The sequence below is a fragment of the Hibiscus syriacus genome, unplaced genomic scaffold, assembly GCF_006381635.1.
Source record: "Hibiscus syriacus cultivar Baekdansim isolate YM2019G1 unplaced genomic scaffold, ASM638163v2 tig00110065_pilon, whole genome shotgun sequence".
Taxonomy (NCBI): domain Eukaryota; kingdom Viridiplantae; phylum Streptophyta; class Magnoliopsida; order Malvales; family Malvaceae; genus Hibiscus; species Hibiscus syriacus.
This window is the reverse complement of record NW_024062585.1, coordinates 2,431,012-2,444,205: the sequence shown is the minus strand read 5'-3', so window position 1 is coordinate 2,444,205 and position 13,194 is coordinate 2,431,012. Positions and strand designations below refer to the sequence as shown.

General features: G+C 34.1%; 1 protein-coding gene across 1 annotated transcript; it reads right to left on the bottom strand.

The window, feature by feature from the left end:
* Nucleotides 1-1,333: 1,333 nt before the first annotated feature.
* LOC120214573 lies at nucleotides 1,334-2,077 on the bottom strand. The gene is made up of 2 exons (XM_039212439.1): nucleotides 1,942-2,077; nucleotides 1,334-1,851 (listed from the first exon to the last, which is right to left on the bottom strand). Exons 1-2 carry the CDS (start codon nucleotides 2,075-2,077, stop codon nucleotides 1,334-1,336), a joined length of 654 nt encoding a protein of 217 aa, XP_039068370.1.
* Between the last annotated feature and the right edge of the window lie 11,117 nt (nucleotides 2,078-13,194).

Genomic DNA, 13,194 nt, shown 5'->3' with positions numbered 1-13,194 from the left:
CATTGAGGACCACATCAGTATCATTATCGGTAGCTGGGGTTGGTGGCATAGTAGGTGGTGGCTTGAGCAACACGTAGTCAAGATCAAGTTGCTCAAAGAATATCAGGATTCTTTGGGACCACCTTCTATAATTCTTTCCATCAAGTGCATCGAGCTTGGAAAGATCGGGTATCAGTTTGCTCAAAGGTGTTGACATGATTACAGTATATAGAATTCGTTTCTAAATTGTTGGTAAAATAGATTGCAAAACTACACCGTTAGCACTGACTGGAAATATAAACAGTAATGAAAAGGAATAGATTCGTAAACCATGTCGTGGTATAACCACTGCCTTAGAAATGAATTCGCCCCGATGTGTGTAATCGCTGCAGTAGGCGGACCGTCCCCCGAGGTTAACGGGGTAGCTCCGAATTTCGTACACCCGAAATCGAAGTGGACTGCCGGTGGTATTGCTCTTCTTATCGGAAAGCACACAGAGAGAATATTTAGAAAACACTTGGAGAGTGAATTCTGAATGTTGAGAGAGTGAGTTGAGAAGCTGAATATAACCCTCTATTTATAGGCTAGAAATAGGGTTAAAATCGTCTATAAAATTTCAGGATTAAATCTCTTCTTTTGTAACAGCTAAAACGTCTAGATGAACCTAACCCAAAAATAGTCCAGGTTCATTGCATCATTATTCAGCTGCTATAACTCCCGAAATTATATCATGTAACCCCTGGAATTAAATCAAATAACTCTTACAAAGCTGGAAAATCAGTCCATATACATCTTTCACATTTTTCCATTTGTTTCTTTCAAAGAGAAATTCCTCAAGAATTTTCTCTAAAAAAGATAGTATCCGCACATACGTGTCGAAGACACGTATTACCACGACCACGACCACGAGCCGAGCCGAGCCAAGACGGACGGCGGCGGCGGCGGTGCGCGAGAGTCCCCCTTGTTCTCTTTCACTCAACAATGAAGTGGGAAATCCAAACCATAAATACCCATTCCCAATAGTATTTCCAATAGTATTTTCAATAATACGTGATATTGAGCATTATCAACATTTGTAAATAAGGAAACATCACTGCTGGTGTTACCAACTCCATGATGAACTGACAGATGTAAATTGGGGTCATTCGAGTCTCCATTCAAAGCTGCAAAACGGGATCCTCAATTTTCAGTTTCCTTATCAGTGACAGTATATTTACCGTTATCTTTTTCGGTTGGTGAACTCCGATGACGTCGTTCGACGATCATCCAGGGGCCATAAAGATTGATTTTCGGGTTGTTCACTTCCACCATCGTGAGGTTGCTTCTCGTTGGATTGGTAGTATCTTCCTTGGGTTTATCGAGAGGGATCACCATAATGAGCTTCTTTTAGGTGGCCGAACCTTCCACAGGAAAAGCACATGAGGGGCAGGTTTTCGAACTCCACAGCCTGAACTTTGTTTCCACGCATAATCCGAGACACTAGGGGCTGCTTAAGATCTATGTAGGCAGCAACACGAGCAAAACATCTCCAGTTACTCGTATCTTTACGCCAATCAAGTTTCGAAACCCTGCCAATGAGATTACTAATACAAGTTAGAATTTTTTTGCTAAACATATATTCCGGTAAACCCGGAAAACGAATCCAAGCCATAACAGTAGTAGGAAAAGTTCGAGATGAGCTAAAATTTCTCGTCCATGACTGAACAGTGAGGTATTGGCCGTAGATAATCCAGGGCCCCTCAGTCAAGAATTTTTCATAGTCGTTTTCGTTTTGGAATTTCGCCAAGAAGTATACATTTTCCATATCAATGAGGTTGAAAGTTTGAGAAGGTTTCCAGAGTGCAAAGCTTTTGTTCGTAAGAGCATGCAACCCTATATTACGCCCCAAGCAGATTGAGAATGATCGTTTTGGACATGCTCTCTTCTATAATTTTATAGGCGCGTTTAGAGGATTGGATTGACAGTAAGCCCCCGCGCGTGCCAGTAATAATGTCCTCATCACTGAGATCAAAATCTCCTTCATCCTCCATCCTATTGTCAGGCGTTGTGGAACTGACGCGTAAGAAGTGGCAGTTTCATCTGGTTTATCTATCGTCATGTCGGCTTCATGATTAATGCTGATCAGGTAACGTATATGTATGGTCACTTAATTATTAGTAAAAAATTATTTTCTGTTCACTCAATTTTTAAAAATTTATAAAATAATCACTTATGTATTTGATCCATGGGATGATGTTGTAACATTCAAAACTGATACAATACCAAAATTATCTGAATTTGTTTTCAATAAATAATGCAACATATATTTTTATTATGCTTCTTAATTACAAGCCTAATTCAATATACATTTTATAAACAATTACCTAATTAAAAATGGGCTAACCACTAGTGGCACCATATACATCATTAATCAAGTCTCATTTCAAGAATACGTTGTAGACAGTGCCAAGAATATGGTCTAATTATTTTTAATATTATTAAGGTTTCAATTTCTTTTTCCTAATATTTATCATTATAGGCTTAGTTTTTTTTTTATTTTATTATTAGGGATATTCTTATAAATGATTTTTTCTAATATTGTATAAATTTCTAATTTTTTTCCAATATTTTTTCTAAAATTTTTCATTAAAAACTCAATTATTCAATACTTATTTTACAGGAGTTCAAATTTTTCAATATTTATTATTAGGGGTATTTTAAAATTTAATATATTTTTTAATATTTATTGTAACACCCAATTTAGGGGCTAAAATTTAGAAATTATAAAGTGGTGGATTTAACTGGTATTTTTGAAAGAAACGGTGGATTAAATTGTAAAATTTTAAAGTTGACAGACCGTTTTAAGAAATATATTAAATTCAGTAGCTAAACTTATGATTTGACCATTTTTCTTTATGAGTTAATATAAACCCCATTTCTCGTGCATTTTATGCAGAAAATGCTCATAATTCTTCTCTTCTCTCCCGGTTAACAAATTGCAACTCCGATCTACTCGTCGTCTGACCTCCGATCGACGAGCCGAAACCACCATCGTGTTCGTTGTCGACCAAGGAACAAAACCCCTCAAACCTTTCGTCGTTAATCGTCGCCGTTTGTCGTTAATTTGAGTCAGAAGTAGCGTCGGTAATAACTCGATTTCAGTTGGTTTTTCGTCGATTCACGACGATCTGATTATCCGTTTACGACACCTCCCGCACCATCGTGTTCCTTGCATCGTTCCGAGTCCGCCGGTGTCATCCTTGGTCTCCGTCGAAGGCGGCGCGTGAGGAGGTGAGACGGTCAAAGTTTCCGATTTGTTGAAATCGAGCTCTCCGCCGTTCAAAATTGTGAACCGAGCTTTGTAAGTATCTCGAAATCGCTCAAAATAATTTTTAGAAATTTTTACGTGATTTATAGGACATCGGAGGAGGTCCCACGCACCCCCACGCGTCGCCACTACGCGTGGGGATGGTCCAAATGACCGGTTTGACCGGGTTTTTTTACCAATTTTACCGGTTTGACCGGTTACAACCTGACCCGACCCGTTGACCGTTGATCGGCGTTGATTTTATTGACAAAAACTTTGACCGGCTTTGACCGGGCATTAAACAACCTTTGACTTTGACCGAGTATACCTATCTTGACATTTTTCGACGTTCCAAATCCGATTCTGCAGTCCGTTTTTCAAAATTCGGACCTGAAGGCCTCGAAATTTCCAGTAAAACCCATTGACTTTGATTTTTACCAAAAATTCCAAATTTTTGAAAAGTCATATTTTATGCTTTCGACGTCCTGAATCCGAATCCGAATTCCGTTTCGCCAAATTCAAACTCGGTAAGCTATTTTTCACTGATTTATCATCCGATTCGATCCGTTTATCTCAATTAAGCTCCGTTTCTGATATAATCTTTGTTGATATGGATCCGAGGAAATATTAGAAGATGATTTCAAGATTGAGGGCGTTCGAATGGAATATAATGGTCGATCAGTATATTGCATGGAAATCGAGGTAATACTTTACTACCTCTTTATGCTTTATGGAACATGTGAATATTGATAAATGCATGATTAAGATAATGTTAGTCTCATTGTGTAGTTAATTATTTTTTATACTCGATCTGAATACGGTAAAAAGGTTCAATAATTAATTATGGTTCAGATGACTTTTATAAGAAATTGAGGGATTGTTAGGATTAAATTACAAGTTATGTGCTTAGTGATAAAGAAATCAACATGGATCTATAACTTATAATTTATTTCATCAAAGGTTAAATGTTAAAGGTACTTGGATGAGAAATTATGAGAATACTCCGGTAGGGTAAAATTATGGAAATACCCTTATGTTATAAAAAGACAAGATTTGAATATGGAAGTTGGATAAGAGGTTTTTACAGACATATTGATCTGATAAAAATATTGATGTGCATAAGAAATGTTAGTTTTACTTGGAAATTATGGATAATCGGTTTTAATCCTAGGAGGGTTTGTGAAGGATAATAGAAGTCTGTTAAGAGAATCGTTTCAAGATCATATAGTGTTCAAGAAAGTAATTAATCATATGATCTCTAAATTATATTATTTTTCGTTAAGAGCTAATATCGAAATTATCTGGTTAAGAAATTACAAAAATGCCCTTCAGAGATAAAATAGTCTGAGTTGATCCTGAATGAGAAAGTACTTTGAGGATTTGTACTTAACTCGATTAAGTACGAATTTAATTGTTAAGTCCTGTCTTTGTACAGAAAAATTCATGATATTCTATTTGTAAAATTTGAGAAGGCACTTGACCCAAAAATATTCGAGTAATGAGTAAATACCTGAAGAATAATATATCGGGGGGGTATTTTGCTGTCAGAATTGTTCGAAATGACTGAAATAAATAATAAGATTGGATTTAATAGTAAGATCGGACGGAAGAAAAGTATTAAAATACACTGAATCTATAAAATGAACAAAATACCCCTGTAATGGAAATGACCAAGAATATCACCAAACTCAGGAATGAGTGGATATCTTCGAGCTCTGAAATGAATGGAATAAAACTGAATACCAAAATTACAAAAATACCTTTATGGCCTATACTAAGTAAATGCCTTGGATTAATTAAGGAATCCAAATAAGCATAGGTATTGGATTACCTTTAAAAGTCATGGAACACAGTTTAAGTGAGCCGATCAACCTTAATGATTTGGTAGTACCTGAACGGCATAGATATTACTTGAATGCGTGCTCGTCTACTCAAGTTTAACTCAATGATAATTTTGGAAGTATTCAGCTCAGCTCAACTCTAGATTGCATTCGGTACTAAGAATTGGATATTGTTCGACAAATCAACCACGAAGACCAAACTGAACTGAACGGAAGTACAATATGTATCCGAAATTCAGAAACGTCCAGAATTACTCTGGAAAATTCCGAAGTAACTGTAATAGACTTGACTGCTAAATGAACTAGGTAACCTCAAGGACTGAGGATTAAGTAAGAGATTGGAATAAGCCTGAAAAACTCGGATGAACTTACGTGATGTATCATCCCTATGGATTATGAACCATAAATCATGTACATCAGCATTTCCTGATACAGTTGAAACATAGAAATGAAATAAAGACCATTAGAATATATGTTCGTCTCCTTAAGATCTGTTCAGTGATGGCTCAGAAGATTATCTATGGATAAGAATATTTGGTATTAAAGAGTAAATACCTTGGAAGGTTATTGAATTTACAAGTAGACAATTATTAGTTTTGGAAGCTATTCATCTGGAGTTGTTCGATAAATTGATTAATCGACATAGATTGTAAAGGTCCTGAACCTTCATTTCTTCCCTATCAGCTCAAGTCACACTCTGAATAACTGATGATTCTGTCATTTATTGAACTCTTCCAATTGTGATTCTGAATTCCAATATTCTATCGGTATATTGAAGATCCGTGTTCCTCTACTTGTTAAGATTATCCAATATCTTTGAATACTATATGTAAATTCTGGTGTGTTCCCTACTCACATGAATATTTTACTTGATTTTTGATTTGATTACTGATCTGATACTTGACATGGATTCTGATATGATATCTTACATTGATTCTGATCTGATACTTGACTTGGATTCTGATCGAATACTTGACCTGGATTTTGATATGATACTTGATCTGGATTATGTTTTGATTTTTGATATATTCGTTTACGGACGGAACATGTTTTATTTGGGGGGTAATGTTGGAGGAAGTATACCTAGAGGCTCCTCGGCTGTGTGCTTAGGACCTTACTTACCGGCTCCTCGGCTGTGTGGTCAGGGCCATACTGGACTTGTTGGTGGGTGTATGGTTCTGGGGAACCTACATATTTTGGACTTGACGGATGGGGGTATATATATATGTTTTAAAAAGATCTGAAAAGTTACATGATTTTTGGGAACACACTAGAAAACCTATTCTGATCTCCTGAACCTAAACATCCGAAATATTCTCCATCAGAACTAAATATTATCTATTAATACCTGAAATATCAATGGGACCTCAGCTCAGCCAAAGAAATCTGTAGATATCTGAATCAATAATGAGATAAATGTTTATTTGTATCTGCACGTTCTTCAGCATCATCTGGTAGTTTTGTATTACTGAGCTTTCTGAAGCTCACTCTATTACTCACCATTGCAGGTTAAAAGAATTGTACCAGTGAAGTTATCGACATCAGTAAAGGAATTCTTCCGGCGTTGTTTCCAGAGAATGATACATGTGATTAGGGGACATGTAATTGTATTTTATTTTATATACAAGTCTGAAAATCTGTTTTATTTTTAAATAGTGACAAATGATTTTATAAGTTTACATGTTCTGATAATTTTTTTTAAAATTTCCGCTATTTTTACAGTGGGTAGCTCCGGTGGCCCTAATGTGACACTCGAGATTGGATCAGGTTACTCTTATCGATCTGAGGGGGTTACATTAATTTATTGTTATGTATTCATTTTGTTACCGGTTTTATCATATTTTTACCTGGTATATTGTTTTGGATCGATATATTTTTTAAAAGTATCGACACTTTTTAGGATTTAAAACTGCTTTTAAAGTTATGTAATTTATGTTTCAATTTATTTAATAGTGTTTCATGTTTTCCACCTACAATATTAATTTAATAATTTAATTTACACAAAATTTTATTTGATTGTTTTGATATTTTATAAAATATTATTTAGAATTTAAATTTAACAATATTAACCAAATAATTTAATAAATATGTTTTCAACAGTGAAATAAGTATGGACACTTTTATAAAAATGATATATACTTTTTTGAAAGTTATGTAATTTATGTTTCAATTTTTTTAATAGTGTTTCATGTTTTCCACCTACAATATTAATTTAATAATTAATTTACACAAAAATTATTTGATTGTTTTGATATTTTATAAAATATTATTTAGATTTTAAATTTAACAATATTAACTAAAGATAATAATAAATATATTTTCACAGTGAAATAAGTATGGACACTTTTATAAAAAGGATAGATAATTTACAATATAACAGGTAAAAATATGACAAAACCAGATTCATTATGACAAAACCCGGTAAATTTACTTGATATGTTAAACGTATGGACACTTTTATAAAAAGGATAGATACTTACCGATAACCAAAGTTTACCGGTTACCAAATTTTTTAATAGTTTTTCATATTTTCTACCTAAAACATTATTAGTTGTCAACATAATAGGTACCGCTAAACCAAATTTATTAAATACATTTTAATGTATCCGGTAATGCTGTATATTAGCCGTATATTAACCCGCCTTTCCTGAGACAATCCCTTGGGGAAAAGGAAGAGTTGCTGGAGCCGATTCCTCTGAACTCTAACTCTACTTCTAGTGATCTCCCCTTTGAGCTTTCCAGCGATGATTCCAGTGTCGCTATTTCTTCAGAAACCCGAAGCATTTTTTTTGGGGGATTTGAATTTATGAGATGTTCTTTATAATTGTTTCCTTTATTCTATTTAGTTCCTTGCACATTTTTTGTCAAAGTTAATAATTTTTTAACTTTTTTTTTCTGGCATTTTTCTTTTGTAAATTTTCTTTTTATTTATTTATGTTTAGGTTGCTCAACTGATCTGGCTATTGATGTCGATGTTAGCGACGGAGACAAGGGTTCTAAAGATTCAGGTTTGATATACTCACCTCTGATTGTTCTCATTTTCTTTGTCTGTGTTGTTATTAGTCATGTGGGGTGATAACAATGGGAGTAGTCTTCTGAATTAAACTAATTTTAAGTTATGGAATATGATTCTGACTTAAAAGTGATATCAAGTTTCTTGAAGTGACTTCTTCAGTGTTACAAGCATTAATGTGTTCCTATCGATACTGGAAACATGATCATTTTTAAATTCTTTATTGCATATAGGTAGGCACTAGGTTGGTGTGCTTAGGCAAGAATTCAAGAAGAGTACAATCCTTGATGACTAACAAGATTGTTGGATCATTGTCCTGGTTGAGCTCCTAGCTGCCATCTTTTTTTCTTTTGTTGCGAATTTGAGTTGAAACCTAGTTCGTACATTTTTCTTGATGTAGTATTAAGTGACTGTACATTGGTTGTTTCTTCAATTAGAACCCCTATTTTGGTAAGCATTAATATATTCTTAATGTTTTATCTTTATTCAAATTGATGTTCTATCATTTTTTGGTTTTGGAATTGGAATTCTAAAATTTTAAAATATTTATGTAGATCAAATTGTTGTTCTATCAGATTCTATATGATCTCAACACTGTGTGTTGATACTTGAAGATACTAATTTTTTTTACCCATTTTGATTTATTTATTATTATTATTACTATAATAATTATTATTATTATAATTATTATTATTATTATTATTAAATATATTAAATATATATATATAAATAATAATAAAAAATAAAAGCCCAAAAATCAAAGGCCCAATCAACCGGCCCAAACCAAACTAAAACCCTAAACATTTAGGGTTTCAGCTAGGGTTTCTAACCCTAGCGCCGCAGCCGCCTCTGCCTCCAGCCGCCCCACGTCGACGGTCAGCTGCCAGATGCTCGAATCCACTTCAGCCACGACGCCACCGCCTCGTTGAAGAATCTAGAAGCTTTGCTGCTTCAACACCCGCCGCCCACGTCGCAAGCTCTATGGGGTGAGTCACCACATAGCTCGGTGACTCACCGAACTCCACCTTTCGGATCGGTCCGAGATAAGCGCCGGTGATAGCTATAAAGCCATCACCCAACCTGCAAAGAAAGAGGACAGAGGTAGCCAACAGAAAAAAAAAAGAAGAAGAACGGAGAACAAAAAACAAAGAAAACCCCACAACACAGCAAGGAAAGGAAGAAGAGAGACTTACCGTGAAAGCCACCGCCTTGATCGGAGTCACCACCGGCCTCTAGACGTCACCAAAAACCTTCGAAAACCGAAGGTATTTTTTTTAGATTTACTCCGATCGGGAGCCGTTTAAAAGAAAAGACCATCGGAACCGTCATTAGGACGGTCCGATCTACGTTTTAATGTAAAAAAATTATTCCGGCCACCGAAGGCGGTGGCCGATGGCGGGATCAACGCCGGCGAGCGGCTGCCAGCCAGAGAGCTTCTCTCTGTTTTAGAGAGAAGCGAGAGAATTTTTTTCTCTCTTAGAGAAGAGAGAGAGAGGGAAGAGATGAGAAATGAACCTGGCCCTTCGGGCCAGCTGATTTTGGCTTTAAATAGCCCTTCCCGAACGACGCCGTTTCAGGGAGGGCTATTTGTGTAATTAAATAAAAGTTAAATCCTTTCCACAGTCATCCTAATTTATAAACTTTACATTTTAGTCACTAAATTGAGTTTATAATCCTTTTAATTCAGATCTTTAATTTTAATTTTATTTATTTTAGTCCTTTATATTAAAATAATATATTTAGGGTTTTATTTATTTTAGTCCTTTATATTAAAATAATATATTTAGGGTAAATAACATATTTAATTCTATAATTTTAATAATTAATATTTTAATCTGAATAGTATGTTTTAATTTATTTTATTCTAATATTTGAATTTTATATAATTTTATTTTAGTCACTAAATTAATAAATAATAAATAGCATGTTTAATCCCTATAATTTTGATTATTATGAATTAGGTATTTAATTTTAATTTTACTATAATTTAGTCACTAATTTTAAATCTTTTCATTTATTTTATTGCTTTTAAATATATAGTTCTAATTGTATTCTTATTGTTTTAATTTTACTTGTTTATATTTAAATATTTTTATTATTATTATGTAGTCATAAAATATATATAATAATATATTTATATTTTTTAAATTATTTTAACATTTATTTGTCAATATCGAAGAAAAGGGCAGTCTTAATATAACTGGATGTCCTATTATGATTTTTAAAATTAAATATTATAAAAAAATTATTATTTAATTTTATTCAAATTAATATTCATTAATCAAAGAAAAGAGCTGTCTTAAGGCACCTAGAAGTCATTTTCCGATATTTTTAAAATATTTTTTATATACTTTTAAATAATAGGATTATAAATTAAATATATTTTGAATTTTTAAATTTTTAATAATAGAGACAATTTATAATTAAAAGTACCAATTTTGGGCGTTGTAGGGGTGCTAATCTTCCCTAAACGTAACCGACCACGAATCCCTTTTTATTATTAAAAAGAACGAATTTTTGGTTATAAACGCAGATCAGTTCATTTTTAATTGATGTTTTCTTAAAACTCTTTTAAAAAAATAATTTTTTAGGTATTCGACCTACCTGACCCAAAAGGCCGATGGCGACTTCCAAATTATTTTCAAAACCATTATTCACCTCAATTTTCCCGCCAAATAAATATTTCGTACCGGACGAAACCGGTTACGACAGCTTGGCGACTCCGTTGGGGACTGGTCAACTTTAAAACCAATTATAAATTGTCTCTATCAGTTAGAAATTAAAATTCATGTATTTTAATTTTTAATTATTTTCTTTCAATTATTTTTTTATTTTATTTAGATTTTTTTATTTTATTTTTCTGTTTGTTGTTTGAACATTTCTCCTCACACACAACACTTGCATTGCATAACATAAAGCTCTAATTGAGTTTGTCCTTTTTAAGTGGGATTGAAAGCGACGTCTTCGTGAGAATTTATTCTCCGTGTCAGACCTAGCAAGTAACTTTCGGGGTTCATATGCTCTATGTCTTCGTGAGAATTTATTCTCCGTGTCAGTCATAGAGAAATGTGTCCCCTCGAATTGAACTCGATCCACTTTAGTCTGTGATGGATTAGGATTGAGGGTTAATAGCCCAAGGGGGCACTAACAAGGACAATTCGGGTACCTTTATTCTTAGAACTGAAACCTTACATATATAAACCCTAGAACTCTTCCGATTTGAAGCCATGCTGAAATTTTGTCCAAAATAGGTGTACACACAAGAGAAATGAATTCTAGCTTTCCTTTTAATTTATTTATTTTCTTACTGATTAATTACGTATATTAAATTATTTAAATTATGAAAAAGCATGTTTAAATAAAAATATTTATTAGATATTATTATTAAATTTCTTTATTATGTAAACTAATTCATTTCTTTTTGTGTGTTCTTTATTTTTTCTGTTTGCATAACATCATACAGGATAAAAGGCATTGATCCTCGTGTTAATTGTCTCATTGGAAAGCTTTCATCCATGGATAAAAAGTGTTCAATCAAATAATTCTAAACTCAGAAGTAAGACAGTGGCTGAGGACTTACAAAGACAAGGAGGAGACAGTCTGCAGGATGATTATGTATCTGACTTGGCCAGTTATGCTCCAGTTTCGCTAAAAAGAAATGATATGCAAGATTTGCGAAGCATTTGGGAAAGTTGGGATTCAAACAAAAAATTGCAGTTTTATCAGACTTACGGAGACATCCCATATTTGCTCTATGTCGAAGTTGATGATGAATTACTCAGAGCCCTAATTCAATTCTGGAATCCAGGGTACAATTGCTTCACTCTCAATAAGGAGGACTTGGTCCCTACTATTGAAGAGTACACAACTTTGCTACATATAGAAGGGGCTTTGGAGAATCGAATCTATTCAAGTCAATTAAACTCAACCCTTTCGAGTTAAATTAGCAAAGATTGCCGGGTACGAGAAGAATGGGTGGCATCCCGTACAAAACAAAAGGTGAAAGCGAAGGCATTGCTTGGACCAACATTAAAGAACTTATTCAGAGTCATCCAGACACTAAAGTACGATTCGATCTATTTGCTCTGAGTATGTATGGTATGGTCATCTTCCCAAAAGTATTGGGATATATTGAAGCTGCAGTAGTAGATTTGTTTGAACAACTACAAAAAAAGATTAATCCTGCCTCTGCAATTCTAGCAGAGACTTTCAGATCGTTAAATGCTTGTAGAAAGCTAGGAGGTGGACGATTCTCAGGGTGTACCCAGTTGTTATATGTTTGGATCCGTAGCCATTTTTGGAGGACAGAAAAGACTTCATACCGACGCTTTAATACGGATTATTCACCATTAAAAGAATTTCTGGAGCAAGAATGACCGAAAGAAATTAAGAAAGATATGTGGATTAATGCTTTTCGAAATCTGCAAAGCAATGACATTGTTTGGCAAACCCCGTGGCAAATCCAAAGGGAATTCTTTTATAAATGTGGTGATTACAATTGGATAATGCTGCTCGGATTATGGGGAGGAATTGGATATGCACCACTTCTGGTCATAAGACAGTATGAAGGTCGTCAATTTGTACCTGTCACCGTGGATTACATTCATCTGAGTTCGCATTCCACAGCAAAATTATAAAGAAATATCATGGAAGCTGTTACAGCTTGGAAAACAACTTTTTGTATCCGAGCTAAAGCAGCAAAAGAATGCTAACTCCTGATTATGAGGAATGGAGATCTGTCAGGAAAATGAAAATATTCCTCTACCAGATCAAAATGAGGATATCTCTATGGAAGATCGCATTAAGGTGGTTCCATCAGAAATTGAAATCCTGAGAGCTGAGTTTGAAGCAGAAAGAGAAGGATGGTCAAGAGAATTAGAGCAAATGAGACGAGATAAAGCTATGTTGGGTGTTGATATTGACTTTCATTCATCACAATGTGCAATGTTGAGAGAAAACAAAGAAAAACTTGATGGTGAATTTAGAGCATTAAAGAAAAATTACCAAGAGTTATATAAATCCCGGAAAGCATCAGGACCAAGCCAATCAACAGTACAGATGAGCAGAGAATTGAA

Bases quoted from the DNA above. Each gene is read 5' to 3' on its own strand.
- LOC120214573 (XM_039212439.1), bottom strand. From the start codon at position 2,077: ATGACGATAGATAAACCAGATGAAACTGCCACTTCTTACGCGTCAGTT. The intron at 1,852-1,941 runs GTCAATCCAATC...GGCGTAATATAG, and splicing joins GGCACGCGCGGGGGCTTACT to GGTTGCATGCTCTTACGAAC.